Genomic DNA, 17,461 nt, shown 5'->3' on the forward strand with positions numbered 1-17,461 from the left:
ACGTAAGAACTCTCCTAGCTTTAAAAAATGCTGCATATATCCCGCTTCACTTTGAAGGTGTTTCTAAATCCAAACCTGCAAAGTCCTGCTTGGAAACTCTTCCATCCCCTGCAAATTCTTTTTGCATGGGGAACTAAATATTCCAAATGAATATAGTTCGTAAGGTTGGGTGCATGCCCACACATATCCTTTAATATGGATTGTAATGCATGACCTGACTATAGTCAGATCTCCTATTCTCAATTTCCATTCTCCGAATCTCTTATGCCCAAGAATATAGTCTTACAGACTTCCTTCCTATCTCCATGAGATGTAATTTAAAACAAAAACAAAGGAATTCCCCCCACCTCGATCTATAATTGTTGTTAACATTTAAGTTGTTGTCTAACTATAGAATGTTGCTAAGAGGTGACAGATAAACAGCATGCAGGTTTATTAGTGGGCAGAGATAACCAAAAGGCAACCTTCCTACTCATGTCACTCATATATTATATTCTCTCCTACTCTTTCATTCAGCCACCTGTTGGTCTCTGTCAATTTCTTAGGTGCTCATTAAACATATCCTGACCAAAGCACAGGATAACGCTTTCTTTTCCTTACAGAACCTGATCGGACCTCCTTTTATTACTCCCTGCTACTACAGTTTTGGATCTTCTGAAACTGACAATGACAGACAAAGCTAGAGGGTCTACTCTTGATCTAACATGAGTATTTGGTCTGGCACATCAATGCCTCTAATGCATTCTCTACCATTGGGAGACGTCCCCCAATCTCTAACTCATCCTTCTCCAATCTAGTGCCCTGCAGATTTAGTAGAGTCCAATTTCCAGAATTTATAATCAACTGGCAAAGAAATTGCAAGAACTGCAATCCAAGACTTCTTCAGGGCACCAGTTCTGTACAAGATGAACTAAAGCTTTTAGAGCACAAAAGGATGTAGAATGAAGTACAGAGGATGCAAGACTTTGGAAATAGTAGCTTCTAACCTTTTACTGTGACTACTGTACTGCAGCTCACAGTGCCAGCAGAATTAAGAGCTTCACAGATGTAATCACCGCTGTCTTCAAGGGTGGCACTAACAATGACGAGGGCTGCTGTACCGTCACTGAAGCTCATATGGTATTTTTCACTAGCATGGAGTTCTTGGTCATTCTTATACCATGCAATCTTGATTTCTGGGGAGCCAATGACTTTACACTCAAGTTGACATGAGTCACCCTCCTTCACCATTCTTGAGGCTTCGAGCTTCTTTACACATTTAGGAGGTTCTAAGAAGTCAGATGGAAAGTAACAATTAACTACATGGTGATCTATGCTTTGAATAAGAACCATTGATAAGTTCCATAATATTAAAGAAAAAAATAAGTTTAAGGGCCAAGAGTGCAAGAGTTGAGATAGATTGTCCATACTTGGCAAAGGTACTTAGACATAAGTAGAAATTTATTCAGTTTAATACTAGCTCTGATTGCACACGTTGACTCACAGTTAGCTTAACCATAGTTTATTTAAGTCACTTTTCTTTGTTGGCATGACACACTAAACCTTTAACTATGTGATACAGTAAACTGAAATGACAGTGGCTAGTTAGTGGTTTTTGCAAATGCAGCTTAAAGGTTTTATATTTCTATATTGAGTGCTTTGTAACTATTGTTTTACTACTAGCCTGTTCATATTGCTAATTTTTCACTCATTCCTATTAACTTGTTATCAGTTTGTCTACTAGTAATTATATCCAAAATATATAATAATTTTTTGTTTTGGAAACTGAAAAATGCAGGTGTTCTTAGACTAATGTGATAGGCTTGATGAACTGAATAGCAAGGCCAACATATACTAATACTTCTTTACCCTCCTTTTCCTGCTAGTCAGAATTCAAAAGCTGAACCTTGCTGCAGTTACCCTTAAATCTGTGTAGAGAAGATGGAAGAGTAGCTAGTAGCTGAACCATTTTGCCTTATAGGTCTCCAATAAGAGATTAAGATTAAGACTGAATATATATTAGAAGAAATAAAGGACAAAAAGAGATTTCAAGATACCCTGATTAGTCTGCTTTTTTTTGAATACCATCCATTCAGTTTTGATATCAAGTTGTTAGAAATAAAGAACAGTTAGAAAAAAAAACCCCAAGAATTCCACTTCTGAATTTAAAAAAAAGTTTTGTTAGATCAAGCCTATTAAAATTCCAATACCTTTCACATTAAGCTGAGCTGAGCAAAAGTCTTTGCCAACTTCATTGCTAGCCTGGCAGGTATACTGTCCAGAATCTCCTTTGCCTACTCTCATAATTCTTAAGTGAGCAGTATTTTCTACAAATGTAATTGCATAATTTCCTCCTGTCCGGATCTCACGGCCATCTTTTGCCCAGATAACATGTATAGGGTGGGTTCCAGTCACATGACATTCAAAGTCAACACCTTGTCCCACAGGAACATCTCTGGATTCAGGTGTGATATCAAACAAGGGAGCTTGTTTGGTTTCTGAAGATTAAAAGGAAGAAGAGATTGTTGTTGTTTCTTTTTGAGCTCAGATGAAGTAAGTATTGTAACATTGCTTTTGAAATCAGAAAGAATACAGGACAAAGTTGAAACAAACCTGTAACTCTGAACTTAGCATTAGAAGTAGCGGTCCCAACAGAGTTGGTAGCTGTGCAAGAATACTGCCCAGTATGGGCCATGTCAGTTTGCAAAAGATGAAGGGTTGCCACATTATCAATGTAAGAGGTTTGCACATTGAAGTCGTCTCTTAAAGGTACACCATCCTTATACCAAGTGACACTAATAGGTTCAGACCCATTTAGGCGACAAACAAATTTAACTGGGAAGCCAATAGTTTGCTCTGTATCCTTTAATTTCCTCACAAAAGAAGGTGGACGTTTTCGTTCTGTAAAATAACAAGCATGCAATCAAGATGGGGAGGTGAAATCCTTTGTCAGAGAGTGCAAGACTGATAAATCTGCATTTTTAGGCAATTCGGAATGAATTTATCACCTTGAACTGTCAAGAGAGCATTTGAAGAGGCAGATCCAACACTGTTTTCAGCTTTGCAAATGTATTCCCCACTGTCACTGATATCTACTTTGTTGAAGATCAATGTGGCAACGTTGTCTTTGAAATACATCTTATGCTCAGGAGTGGATCTTAATATAGTATCTCCTTTGTACCAAGATATTGTAATTTCTGGAGTTCCAGAAACTTGGCATTGCAAAGTTGTGTAGTCTGCAACTGATACTTCAAGAGGTCCCAGGTGTGTAATGAAAGAAGGAGGTTCTGAGAACACAAACATTCAATGTCAGCATTAAGATAATCACATCTTGGAACTACATAAAGAAATAATAAAGAGGATTTACAATGTCACAGAGACACACCTAAAGTAGATACCAATGCTTCACAAATATCTTCTCCAGCCTCATTTTCCACCATGCAGGTATATTCCCCTTGGTCATCCTTTGTACTATTAAGTATTTCCAGAATGCAAGATTTTTCAGTTGTGGTAATGTTGCACTTATCAGATTGGCTTACAATAACTCCATTCTTCTTCCAGGTGACTGAAATTGGGAGGCTACCGGTGTACCTGCTCTCTAAAATTATAGATTTCCCTGGTTCCACACAGTGGTCACTCAGTTTCTTCACAAAAATTGCTGGCTCTGGAGAGCAAAAAGAACTCCGTTGTTAAACAAAATGTTGTATAAACGTTTAAAAAAAATCTCAGAGTAAACAATTGCTTTTGTTTTCTAAATTTACCAACCTTTAACCAAAAGGTGTGTTGTGCAAGATGCTTTGCCTGCTTCATTGCTCACAATGCAAGTGTACTCCCCACTCTGTGATGGTTCCACATCGAATAGCTCTAGATCTGTGTCTGAATCTTCCAAATAGATGCTACATTTATCACTCGGGACCAGTTCAGTGACTCCTCTAAACCAGTTAACTTTAAATGGCGGAGTTCCTCTGATGGTAGCTGAAAGTGTAGCACTTCTGCCTGGTAAAATGTGCACAGATTCTGGTTCCTTCGCAAAAGAGGGTGGTTCTAAATTTGCATTAAAGGAAACAACAGATTAGTCGATTAGTAACTAAGCTTAACAGGAACACGTCTCTCCTATTCCAGAAGAAAAATGTGTTAAGGATTAAGCATTAAACAGTTTCGAGAAAGAGCTAGTCAACTACTAACCTTGCACAGTTAAAACAGCCCTGGTCTCATTGGAGCCTGCTACGTTAGCTGCTTTGCACACGTAAGCCCCTGTGTCAGATAAGCTCAGGGAAGCGATTTGCAACGTGCAAACATTGTCAGAAAAGGTGATCTGATGTTTTTGATCGCTAGTGAGCTTCTGACCATCGTGAAACCAAGCAACGGTAATTGGTAGAGATCCTGCCACTTTGCATTCAAGAACCGCAGAAGAACCCAGCACACCATGACTTTCTTTTAGCTTTCTGGTAAAAGAGGGTGGAATGATCCGATCTGTTAAGAGGAACAAAGCAAAATAAGGATCCACCGGGAAAAAAATGGGTATAGCTTCTTTTGTTAAAAAAAATGGTATGGGAAGAAGCCACGAAACTCACCTAGAACATCAACCGAAGCAGTGCAGCTACTTTTGCCCACGTTGTTCTGGACCTCAAAGGTATATAAGCCACTGTCTTCACTTTCTGAATCGAGAATTTTAAGTGTAGATGTGTTTTTGTAGAAGACAATTCTGTATTTGTCACTGCTCATCAGTTCTTTTCCATCCTTAAACCACCCTACGGAAAGCTCAGGGGTTCCACTCACTTTGCACTGTAAGGTGCAGGTGTCTCCTACGGTAACGTTCATTGGCTCAGCCTTCTCTACAATGATAGCAGGCTCTGGAAAAAGACACAGCAAGATCCAACTGTAAATCTCTTTTGTTTCGTCGGACACAGGGCTCTTAGAGTTACAGAAGCCTAAGCTCAAAAATGCTTCTTTTATTTTGCTTGTTTCCCTTTTTACTTTAGAATTATAATTTACTGTGTTTAAGTTTATTGGCTGCTCAATTCCAGTGAAATGTGAATAACTCTATGATTGGCTTTCCTGTTCTGGAAAGTATTCTAGTATTATGTTTAGGAAGGGAAATGATACCTGTTAATGGAATCTGCAGAAGCATATTAAGCAGTGGTGGGTTTCACTCATTTTTACCACCGGTTTGCCCCGTGTGCGCACGCTCACTTTGAGTGTGTGCATACCTTCTGCACATGTGCCCGGCCTTCTGCACATGCACTTTGCTCTTGCACGCACCCCCCTCCCGTGCATGCACCCGGTCTCAAAACTGTGGCTAAATAGGATAGTGGCATAGTGCTACTAGGATAGTGGCATAGGCCCCCCCATGATCTCCGCTACCGGTTCGCCTGAATCAGTCCGAACCAGCTGAATACCACCTCTGATATTAAGGCATCTAAACATTCTAATTCAGTAATTAATATTTCTGGATGCAGTAACATTCATTGGTACAGTTTCACTCTGTCATAATATAGACCGTCCATGGTGCTTTTCTGAGCTAAAGTTAAGATGCTGCCCTAGATCAGGGGTGTAAAACTTGAGGCCTGCGGGCCGAATGCGTCACGTGCTGCCTCCGCCCCCGCCTGATTTAGCAAAGGGAAAAACAGTCCCAATACGTCATGCCATGATGGCACGAGTTTGACATCCTTGCCATAGGTCCAAATGATTTTTGTAACATAATTCAAATGCTAGCAAAAAGTCAGTTAAAAATGCCCCAAGAAGCTCAGTTCTTTTCTCCTTTTGTCTTGATATGTCTAAGCTTCTAACTACACTTACTCTGATGTAATCATAAGCCAATCTACCCCTTCCATAGCCATATCTCCTCCCTTTTCTCCATTTCCCCCCTACACCGATTATTGATTGTACAGTTTGGGGGCGGGAGCAGTGGCAGTTGCTTCGCCTTTTATGCACTCCATAATGTGCCTTGCACATTAATAATTATAAATAAACATAATTATGATCACAATTTTAAAATGATCAAGGCTCTGATATCTGGACTACTCAGCTTTAAAAAAAGGTCTTTTTAAAGAGACAAATCTCTGTGATTACCAACCTAAGACTGTTAAAGTAGCCATACATTCACGGGTTCCAGCATCATTGCTGACTTGACAGATATACTTCCCAGCGCTTGATGGCTCTGCTTTGGCAAGTTGTAACGTGGCAATGTTGTCCATGTAGGTTATTGCAGTGTTTTCACTTTCTCGGATGATGTCTTCCTTGTCCTTGAGCCACATAACTGAAATAGGTTGAGAGCCTTCTACTGTTGCTTGCAGTTCTACTGGTTCACCCACCACAACAGTTAGGCTATTTATTTTGGTGACAAATTTTGGTGGTTCTGAAGAGAAAAGAGGCAATTGGTATCAAGACTCCCAGGAACAAAACACTTATAAAGAAGAAGGCATATATTTTATGTTAACAAGAGATGATTACCTTTCAACTTTACAGTACAAAGGCAAGTATCACTTCCCACATCATTCTTAGCTTTGCACTGATATTCACCAATGTCAGAAGTTTCAGTATTAAGAATATGGAGATTTGCATGGTAGTTTTTGGATGTGACCTTGCATTTTTTACTGCTGCGGATTTGCCTCTTGTCCTTATACCATGTGATCTCAAATGGCGGAGTCCCAGAGATTTCACACTCAAGGCGAACTTCGGTACCTTTGAGCGTATCTACTGGAGATGGCTTTCTGCTAAATACGGGAGGTTCTAGGAAGAAGAGAGAAAGTGTTTTTAAAAGAATTTATGGGAACGTTAGTCTTGCAACTCTTGCGTAAATAAACCCAGAGCAGTGAGAAGACTGTATCTATCATGGCACATGTTTGTCAGATGTGAATTTATCAAAGTTAGCAATCAGCATACGACTGACATTGCAATGGTAATGCCAAGTCAAAAAGGCAAAGATATGCAGGAGATGGATATTTTATGATATGCCCAAGGTTTGATGATCATCTCCATCTTTACAACCATTGCAACTAAATCTCTTAGACCAATAGCCAATGGTGGGCAATAGATCACTTGTCTCCCTAGTCCTCTTTTTGTGGCTTGGTGTCCCTAAGAAAAATAGCTAAAATATGGCAGCAAAATAGCAATTCTGAGGACATAATGACTTCCTGGCAGTATAAAAGTTATAAAACCAGGATATTAGGCTCCAAGAGGACTGATACATTTATTTTGTATAACCCACCCGCCCCAAATATCATGCCACTTCCACTCTCCACCGCTCCCAAAAGTTGCCCTGTCTGACTTCATTGTCTGTAAGTAGTGCAAATGCCATAAGTTAGAAAATTCTTGCTGAGTGAAAATCACCCATTATCTTCTGACTGAAGATAATGTTAAGGCATCCTTATATTGGGCTCCATCTAATCTCAATGGGATTCCTCCTCTCGACCTCCCAGCTTCAGGGTGTCTAAATATTTATCTGCAGATTTTATCTGCAGGGGGGAGGATTTTACTTTGACATAGACATGGACATAGACATTGAGTAAAGAGAAGGCAGAAAAGCCCTTGCTAACCTTTTACTAGAAGCTTTGTACTGCAGCTTGCCCTGCCAGCAGGATTCTGTGCTTCACATATGTAATCTCCGCTATCTTCGGTGCTAAGATGCCTCATTTCAAGAACGGCAATAGAATCTACGAATGACATTTGGGCATTTTCACTAGCATGGAGCTCAGTATCATTTCTGTACCATACCACTCTGATTTCGGGAGAACCAGTGATTTTACACTCAAGTGGCGTGGAGTCACCATGTTTCACGATGTTGAATGGGTCAAGCCTCTTGGCAAACTTTGGAGGTTCTAAGAAGAAAAAGCAAACATTGAAAGTGGATCAATAGCAAGGAAAAGGTTCCTCCCTCTATTTACCAGATATAGTAAAAGAGAAAGAAAGGAAATTTATGCTGTGTAGCAGCAGGGAAAAGAAAACTCCAATTGTTTTGTGTATTTTACAATGCACAACGGAATGCAATTTAAATAAAACCTTAATCAAAAGGAAGCCTAAGAGCTATATGAAAGAAGAAACACAGAAGTTGTTAGCACACCTGTTATAATCAGTGAAGTAGTACAAGAATCGCTGCCAACATCGTTGGATACTTGGCAAGAATAATTCCCACTTTTTAAGCCATCCACTGAATAAAGATTTAAGAAACCAGTTGACCCTTCAATCCCAAATACACAGTTAGGTCCAGGTGCAAGTTCTAAATCTTCTTTAAACCACTTTATTTTAAAAGGCGGTGTTCCCTTTAAAAGAGCTTTAAATTCCACGGTGGAGTCAGGAATTGCTTCTTGGCTTTCTGGTTTTGCCAGGAAACTTGGTGGTTCTAAACATTTCAAGAGATAACAGAATGGATTAAGTTTTGGCACAAGAAATGTAGATCAAAAGCATCATCACAAAAGAGAGAAAGATGAAGAAGATGGTAAGAAGTTAAATTCTAAAGCTAGAAAACATGAAACAACATTTTTAACTAGGTTAACAGACTGTTATGAAATTGAAACTGGATAAGATTTGGATTTTATACTATACAGAATTGAGAAAGAAGATAGGAATCCAAACCTTTCACTGCTAAGATGGCACTACACGAGTCACTTCCTGCAATATTGGTCACACTGCAAGTGTAATTTGAGGAATCAGTCAACTCTAGGTTATTGATCTCTAGTGATACGGTGTTCTCATGGCACAAACTTCTGTATTTTGCACTATCGGATATCTCTTTTCCATCCTTATACCATTTTGCTGTAATCGGAAGTGATCCAGAAACTTTGCATTCCATATGAATAGAAGACCCAAGAATTTTACTCATTTTTGATAATTTTTTGGTAAATGAGGGTGGAATTGCTTGATCTGCCCAGAGGGAGAGGATAAAGACAAATAGTTACTCATTCCTTGTGTGCGAGCTGCTCTGTGAAAATATTTAGAAAATTTAAATGACATGCTAATTGGAGTAAAGGTAAATACAGACCTAATACAGTCACAACGGCTTCACAAGTATGGCTTCCATAATCATTCTCAACTTTAAAAGTATAGACACCACTGTCTTCCTTCACTACAGATTCCATTCTGAAACTGGCCACATTATTGTCAAGGCTCATGGTGTAAAATCTACTGGGCATAAGCTGTTTCCCATCTTTAAACCATTTGACTTGAAGTTCTGGGGTTCCCGACACGGTACATTCCAGAGTCACTGGGTCTCTTTCAGTCACTTTAACTGATTTTGCCTTTTCTATGATCTGAGCAGGTTCTGAAGTAAGAAGCAAAACAAAAATGTGTTGAAGTCTTCCTATGCACAGTAGGCAGAAGATGAGAATTCACATTCAAAGTAGAGATTAAAAAAAAAACCTCTTACACACCTTGTGCTAACAGTAGAGCAAAGCACTTTTCAACTCCTGCCTCATTCTTTGCCTGGCAGGTGTATCTCCCACTGTGACTAAGGTCAACCTTCTTGACCTTCAGTTTTGCAATATTTTGTTCAAATGTAATGTGGAAGTGCTCATCGTTTTCAAGGATTCTCTCATCTTTTATCCAAGATACCAATAGTGGCTGGGAACCAGCCACAACACATTGAAATGTGGCAGTTTCTTTCAGGACGGCGTGGATATTTTCTAACTTCTTAATGAATGAAGGAGGCTCTGTGGTTTTGATGACAAGCCAAGAGAAGGTTTAAAATTGTGTTGAAGAATAGAAAATAAAAAAGAACCCCACCAAAATCTTTCATAGATGTTTCATCCAGGGGTGGAATTCATTTTTTTTTACTACCGGTTCTGTGGGTGTGGCTTGGTGGGCGTGGCAGGGGAAGGATACTGTGAAATCCCCATTTCCTCCCCACTCCTGGGGGAAGGATATTGCAAAATTTCCATTCCCACCCCACTCCAGGGCCAGCCAGAGGGGGCATTTGCTGATCCTCTGAACTACTCAAAATTTCCCCTACCAGTTCTCCAGAACCTGCTGAATTTCACCCCTGGTTTCCTCCTGTACTGCCACACTAACCTTTCAGGCTGACTTTTGTGCTACATGAACAACTTCCGCCTTCATTTGATATAACACACTGGTATTCACCAGCATCTTGGGAATCGCAGCTCATCGTTTGAAGGGCAAATATAAATTGTTTATCAATCATGGTATATTTTTTGCTGCTTCGAATCTCAGTGTTGTTCTTTAGCCAGGTTACATCAAAGGGCGGGGTGCCCGTGACTTCGCATTCTAATACAGTGTCATAACTTTTTACCACCTCCACAGGCTTCAGCTCCCTTACAAATGTGGGAGGTTCTGAATTGGAAGAAGAAAAGAAAACCATCTTAGGGGGTGAAAAAAAGAAGGTAAATTGAACAACGGAGGTGAACGAAGCCAGAAAGGATGACTAACCTTTCACTTTCAGTTCAGTGCTGCAGCTCTTGCTACCTGCATCATTACGAGCTTCGCATATATAAGTCCCACTATCCTCCACCATGGCGTTGATGATCTTAATAGTGGCAATGTTGTCCACAAGGGAAATTTCATATTTATCAGAGTCGAATAGTTCATTCCCATCAAAATACCAAGCGACGTGGATTTTCGGAGTGCCGGCTACCTGGCATTCAAAAGTAGTAGACTGCCCTTTCCTCAAAACTACTACAGGGCTAGGCTTCTGTATAAACCTGGGTGGTTCTAAAATTTGGAGGGGAAAAATGCATTCAGAAAGGATATACTGAAAAACATAATTGCCATTTTTAAGAGCGAAGAAGAAGGGCACACCCATATCTATGCATCACTTTCTTGCATATGATAACCCTATGCAAAATGCATTTAATAACCACAGGAGAAAGAAAATGCAGACCTTTCACAAAGAGGGTTGTTTTGCAGGTCGTCGACCCGACATCATTGCTGATTTGACAGATATAACTTCCTGAGTCAGATAGCTTAGCTGAAAAGAGCTCCAATACACTTGAACTGTCGTCTTTATACACTGAGCGAGAGGCTCCTGAAAGGAGTTCTTTGCTATCTTTGATCCATTTGATTTGTAAGGGAGGCGTGCCGCTCACAAGAGTTTTGAGTTGGACTCTAGCAGCGGGTATAACATCTTGTGACTGTGGCTTCTCGATGAAACTTGGGGGTTCTACAAAAAGTGAGAAGAAAAATGCCCCCAAAGGTCATCAATGATACCGGAATGAAGAAGATTCAGAATTAAAGAAAAATGATTTGCCAACAAGAAAAAGCCAGTAATCCAAACCTTTAACAGTTAAATATGCACTGCACTGGTTTTGTCCTGCTTCATTTGTTGCTTCACAAGTGTAAGAGCCACTGTCTGAACCTTCCAGCTGATTGATCTCCAAAAACGCTGTATTATCGTGGAAAGAATATTTGTGCTTTTCACTAGCACTTATCTCCTGACCATCCTTGTACCACTGGATGCTTATTGGATGGGACCCAGATACAATACATTCAAGGTGAACAAAGGACCCCTTAATGCTATCCATTTTCTTTAGCTTTTTGGTGAATTTAGGTGGTATGATCAGATCTACCAAAGACAGACCAAGAGAAAGAAATTAGTCAAACCCTCTATGTTTGCCTTGCAGCCTCCCCCGCCCCAAATAAAAAAGATATATATATTGTACACACCTAAGACATTAATGCTAGCTTTACAGCTGCTGCTCCCAACATCATTTGAAACCTCAAATGTGTATTCACCACTATCCTTCTTTTCTGTAGAGACAATCTTTAACATGGAAACTGTATCAGTAACAGTGATCTTGTATTTAGGGCCAAAGGTCAATTCCTTCCCACCTCTCAACCATTTGGCACTTATGTCTTTCGTTCCTGAAAATTTACACTGCAAAGTAGCTGGGTCACCTTCTGTGACATCAATGGAAACGGCTTTATCAATGATTGTGGCAGGTTCTGTAATACACACAGGAATAAATGTGAGATGTAATGTTGACTAAAGATAATGTTATGTATCCTAGAGAGTAGGCGACACAGACCTTTTACAGTTAGCAAAGCAGAACATCTTTGGATGCCGGCTTCATTTTTCGCCTGACAAAAATATTTCCCATCATGCTTCACTTCAATGGCTCTGATCATGAGAGTTGCCACATTGTTCAGAAAAGTCATTTTTGTGTTGTCATCTTCAATAATGTCATCGTTGTCTTTCAGCCATGAAATCGTTATTGGCATGGAGCCTTTAACTGTTGCCTGAAACACTATGGTGCCTCCCCGGAGAGAGCTAATGTTTTCAATCCTCTTCACAAATTGTGGGGGCTCTATTGGAAGAATAGATGTGGAGTGAATACTGACACCCATCAACAATATTAGCATAAAGAGATAGATTTTCCAAGTAGCACTAACCTTTCAGGGCCAGTTCAGAGCTACAGACACAGCTTCCTACATCGTTTGTTACCCTGCACTGGTATTCCCCAGCATCTGAAGAATCAAACTTGAACACTTGGAGGCTAAACAATGATTTCTCAGTGGTTATTCTGTGCTTCCTGCTACTCCTCACGGGCTTGTTGTCCTTTAGCCAATATACCTCCAGTGGGGCAGTACCTAAGACCTCACACTCCAGTATTACATCTGCATCTCTTAATACTTCCCTGGGTTCAAATTCCTTGATAAAATATGGTGATTCTAAAGTATAAGACAGAAGAAAGAGAGTAGGCATGGTAAATTGTTTTTGGAATCTTTCCAAGACAAAATAGTCTTATTGAGAAAAGTTGTCAAGAAGAGTGTTTAAGATACATGTACACAAACACATACACACACACACCTTTTACTGCCACCATACTACTGCAGGTCTCTTTCCCAGCATCATTTTTCACCTCACACATATATACACCACTGTCTTCAATGGTGACATCCAGCAGGCTGAGTACTGCTGTAGCCTCCATCAAAGTCATCTTGTACTTGTCGCTCTCTTTAATCTCTCGATCATCCTTAAACCAAGAGATTTTAAGTTCAGGGGTGCCTTTCACTTTGCAGTCCAACTGGGCATATTCTCCTTTCTTAAATAACAGTGAAGGCTCCAGCCTTTCCGAGAAAGAAGCAGGTTCTGTGAAATGAAGGAGAGCCATTGAAAGAATTGTAGAACGACGTTAAAGTAAGAGGCAAACATCTTACGTTTCAGATATCCACCCAAATAAAAGGTAATAAGAGAGAGAGAGAGAGTGCAAACCTTTCACAAATAAGTTTGCACTGCATTCAATGGAGCCAGCCGTATTGCTGACTTTGCACGAATAAACGCCTGAGTTTGAAGATTTTACTGCATAGAGTTCCAGGTAGCTTGAGAAGGCTTCTGTCATGATATAGCAAGCTCCGCCAGTGGTTAATTTAGCATCACCCTTAAACCACTGCACAGAGAATGGTGCCGTTCCTTTAAAAGTAGTCTTCAAGCGCACTGTTGATCCAGGCAATATTTCTTGAGATTCTGGCTCTGTTACGAAGCTAGGTGGTTCTGTACAATGTTTGAAAGACAGATTTGAGAAAAGGTAAGTCAATAATGGGTGACAAACACTTTTTGGAAAGAAACACCAAGAAAAGAAGGCAGAAAAGATGGCAAACCTTTTACGGACAAAGCGCCGCTGCATTCTTTACTGCCTGCAGAGTTGGTTGCTTTGCAAGAATACACCCCTACGTCCTTGGTGTCCAATTTCTTTATTTCCAAGGACGCTGAGCCTTCTTCATACCGCATTGCATACTTGGCGCTGGGAGTGATCTCTTTGTCATGTTTAAACCAAGACACTTTTATTGGAAGCGAGCCTGACACTTTGCAATCCAAGTGGCAGGTGCCCCCAACCACACTGTCAACATTCCGCAAAGTTTTGGTAAAGAATGGAGGAAGTGTACGATCTATTTCAAGGCAAGGCAAAGAAAGAAAGCCAATGTAATACAAGAAGCATTTCACAAAAGGGTTGGAATTGGTTGGAGAATTGCAGTAGCAATCTCTTAGCCTAAAGAGGTCTACCAACCTATCACACTGAATGAGGTGGTGCATGCACTCCGTCCAACGTCGTTAGAAACTTCAAAGGTGATTTCCCCAGTGTCATGTAATTCCGAAGTGTAGAATTTCAACTGGGCAACGTTGTTTTTAAAACTGATTCTATACTTTTTGTTGGAAACCAGAGGTTTTCCATCTTTGAACCATTTTGTTTTTAACTCCGGGGTGCCTGCAACTGTGTATTCCAAAATTGCTGGGTCCCCAGCTGTCACCTGCACGAATTCAGCTCTGTCAACAATTGTGGCAGGTTCTAAAACAGAATTAAACAGTCATCATTACCGAGTGAACACAAACAACCTGCCCAGGTAGGGATTGTGAGATGTTAAGATGTTCCTCAACTGACCTTTAACCGCTAATTGTCCAAAACAAGTTTGACTTCCAGCATCATTCTCAGCCAGACAGGTATATTTACCACTAGCATTAATCTGGACACCTGAAATTTCCAAAGTGGCAAGGCCATTTTCAAAGGTAATTTTGACTTTGTTATCTTCTTTAATAATGTCTTTGCCCTTCATCCAAGTCACAGAAAGAGGAGCTGAGCCTTTCACAACTGCCTGCAAAAAGACGGTCTCTCCAGCAAGCGTAGTCACATCTTCAACTTTCTTAATAAAAGATGGAGGCTCTAATTTGAAATAAAGGGGGAAAATGTTTTTATTAGTTCACATTAGACACAAGCCGTATGTCAGGCTTTTGAAAGAAAATTGAGAGATCTTGTAATGTGGTATTTATCATATCCTTTATAACTATACCAAAAGAGATTTAAAGGAAAAGGGAATGTTACAGCCTTGATGGAAAGAATTTATTGCTTGCCATGTAATCTTAAATGTTTCACATGCAACATTTTACCTCTGTGGAAAGGGGAGCTAAAGGAGTAGTAAATGTAGTTCCAAGATAGAAATGTTTGCATTTGGCACATCTATAGTGTTCATATTATATATCAAAGACAGGAGTGGGTTGTTGTGTGCTATTCTATCCTGTTTTCTCTTTTAAGGCACATAACTTGTTCCCTGCCAGGCTGTTAATCCCCAGTTTTTTAATCGGAATCCTGGGAAGAAACTGTCTGGCTGCTGCTGAAACTGGACATTTTGCGGCTCTGAAACAGCATTACCTTGTTGAACCATCAAACCTCTTCCATTTCATCATGAAGGTGCTTATCTCATGTGTAACTGTGCCTGAAACCTCTAGTAACTATCTTAAATGTGAGCTACTTAAAACTGCTTTCTTCACATAAGTGAATCCTGAAACCGAAAGAAGTGTCTCTAATAATGCAAATAAGAGATCTGGACCAGGTACCCATTTGCAACCCAAAGCGATCATTTAAGTCTTTTGAAATATTGCATGGGCAAAACACTCATACTCTGGGGATCATTTGAAGGACACTTTCTTTTGCTTATATCTGTAGGCCACAAAATGCGGAAAGAAAAGCAATAAAAGAATGGTTAAGCAAAGAAAAACTGTTTCCAAGAAAGAATGTCCTTCTTGCTTATGTTAAAAGATATGTGCGGCCCTCTTGATCTCTCACTAACCTTTCAGTATGTATGTTGCACTGCAAATGCACTTTCCGACTTCATTTGCTATAGAACATTCATATTCACCAACATCTGCACTATTGAATGAAGAGACCTCCAGAGAGATAAGAGACTTTTGGGATGCCAAGCGGTATTTTTTACTACTGCGAATTTGCTTCTTTTCCTTAAACCATGAGATTTCAAATGGTCCGGTGCCAGAAACCTCACACTGAAGGATGGCATTTGTTCCCCGCACTAGTTCAGCTGGCTCAAGAGTTTTGATGAAAGCAGGAGGTTCTACAAAACCATCAAAGTAGGGATAAAGAATTAGCAGCTGGCAAATTAACACATGCCTAGAAAATAGTATGTCCGTAAGAAAGCATCCGTGAGTAGAAGAACAAACCTTTTACAACAATCTCAGTGCTGCAGCTGTCACTGCCAGCATCATTAACAGCCTCACATGAGTAACTTCCACTGTCGTCCACTTTCATGTTGGAAATATCTAACACAGCCACGTTGTTGGCAAAGGACATCCTGGATGTGTCACTCTCTCTAATTTCTTTGTTATTTTTGAACCATGTCACCTGGATCACAGGAGACCCTTTGATTTTGCACTGAAGATGGGCTGACTCTCCTGGAGTCAACAAGTAAGAGGGCTCCACTTTTTTCACAAAGGATGGTGGGTCTACAGAAAGAATTCAAAAAGAAAGAATCCCCCCAAGCTCTTAGAAGATCAACTTAATACGAAGAGTACAACACAAATTATTTAGACGCATACAATCAGTTTTGGATTGAATTTCAGTTCCTGCCATTATTCAAAATTTGACTTTTAAACCATGTAACCAAGATTTCTCTAGGAGGATTTTTTTTAACCCATGCTACTAAAATGTATGCACTTCTATTTTGCACCAGCCTTGTGGTTTACTCTAAGCACATTAAAGCTAAAGATTTTAAAGCATATGGTGGATATAGAAATAGTGCACCAAACTTGAAGAAACAGACCCCCCCCTTTAAATATGTTTCCTGTCCACCTTCTCATTTTGATAGGTAAATATTACAGTATTAGTAAAGAGAGCACAAAGAGCATTAATATTGTGTGGGCCAATCCTTTTCTTACCTTTGATTGTTACCATTGCAGATGTGGAGCTGCTTCCAGCTTCGTTGGTGGCAGTGCAGGTATATGTGCCTGAATCTTTAATCTTGGACAGCGGGATGTCAAGAGATGCTATTTTGTCTTCAAACATGATCCGGTAATCCTTGCCTGGAGGTATTTTGTGGCCATCTTTAGTCCAGGAGACAGTTACTTTGCGGTCTTCATCCACTTGGCATTCAAGGCGTATCTTTTTATTGACTGCGGACTGCACAGACTGCAGTTCCTTAATAAAATGTGGCTTATCAATAATGGTTAATTCTGCCTGGCAGACATCTGCTCCAAACTTGTTGGAGGCTTTGCAGCTGTAAACCCCTCTGTCATTGACTCCAAGACGTGCAATCTCTAAACTATGCTTGGTGTCAGATGCTATAATTTTGTAGTGTTCTGTGGAAGAGATTGGAGTGCCATCCTTCTGCCACACGGTGTCTATCACAGGTGTGCCTGCCACAGTGCAGGGAAACCTGGCACTTTTACCAACAAAAGTTGTAAGAGATTCAGGTCTGGTTAGAAAAGTTGGAGGAAACGCTTCTGCAAAAGAGAGGGGAAGAGACTTGTTTGGTTAGGCAAATACATCAGACTGTTTTTTCTCCCACAAAATGAAAATCGTTACAATATTTCCCCATGTTTTACATTGACTAAACATAGACATGAAATAAAAATCCCCAATAGCCAATATATATATATATATATATATATATATATATATATATATATATATATATATATATATATATATATATATATATATATAACATAATTATTATCTCTAGACACAATGTGCATTTTAAAACTTAGAATTTCATCCGGAAAGAGTAATTTTCCTGCAAAATTGGGTTG

At 39.8% G+C, this 17,461-nt stretch overlaps 1 protein-coding gene across 1 annotated transcript in view; it reads right to left on the minus strand.

Annotated features, from left to right (window-relative positions):
* Positions 1–17,461, minus strand: part of TTN (titin) — a 311,080-nt gene that overhangs the window by 210,440 nt on the left and 83,179 nt on the right. The window contains exons 50-79 of the mRNA XM_081956298.1: positions 16,589–17,152; positions 15,875–16,156; positions 15,490–15,768; positions 14,307–14,585; positions 13,935–14,213; positions 13,528–13,815; positions 13,142–13,420; positions 12,737–13,018; positions 12,319–12,597; positions 11,955–12,233; positions 11,593–11,871; positions 11,204–11,491; positions 10,811–11,089; positions 10,360–10,641; positions 9,985–10,263; positions 9,348–9,626; positions 8,960–9,238; positions 8,554–8,841; positions 8,042–8,320; positions 7,518–7,799; positions 6,433–6,711; positions 6,056–6,337; positions 4,554–4,832; positions 4,165–4,452; positions 3,745–4,023; positions 3,365–3,643; positions 2,988–3,266; positions 2,593–2,880; positions 2,190–2,477; positions 987–1,268 (exon numbers count right to left, since the gene is read on the minus strand). Of these exons, the coding sequence (XP_081812424.1) occupies positions 987–1,268; positions 2,190–2,477; positions 2,593–2,880; positions 2,988–3,266; positions 3,365–3,643; positions 3,745–4,023; positions 4,165–4,452; positions 4,554–4,832; positions 6,056–6,337; positions 6,433–6,711; positions 7,518–7,799; positions 8,042–8,320; positions 8,554–8,841; positions 8,960–9,238; positions 9,348–9,626; positions 9,985–10,263; positions 10,360–10,641; positions 10,811–11,089; positions 11,204–11,491; positions 11,593–11,871; positions 11,955–12,233; positions 12,319–12,597; positions 12,737–13,018; positions 13,142–13,420; positions 13,528–13,815; positions 13,935–14,213; positions 14,307–14,585; positions 15,490–15,768; positions 15,875–16,156; positions 16,589–17,152 (8,727 nt within the window). The remainder of the gene's footprint in view (positions 1–986; positions 1,269–2,189; positions 2,478–2,592; positions 2,881–2,987; positions 3,267–3,364; positions 3,644–3,744; positions 4,024–4,164; positions 4,453–4,553; positions 4,833–6,055; positions 6,338–6,432; positions 6,712–7,517; positions 7,800–8,041; positions 8,321–8,553; positions 8,842–8,959; positions 9,239–9,347; positions 9,627–9,984; positions 10,264–10,359; positions 10,642–10,810; positions 11,090–11,203; positions 11,492–11,592; positions 11,872–11,954; positions 12,234–12,318; positions 12,598–12,736; positions 13,019–13,141; positions 13,421–13,527; positions 13,816–13,934; positions 14,214–14,306; positions 14,586–15,489; positions 15,769–15,874; positions 16,157–16,588; positions 17,153–17,461) is intronic.

This window comes from Natrix helvetica (genome assembly GCF_964273705.1).
Source record: "Natrix helvetica genome assembly, chromosome: 1".
NCBI classification, from domain to species: Eukaryota; Metazoa; Chordata; class Lepidosauria; order Squamata; family Natricidae; genus Natrix; species Natrix helvetica.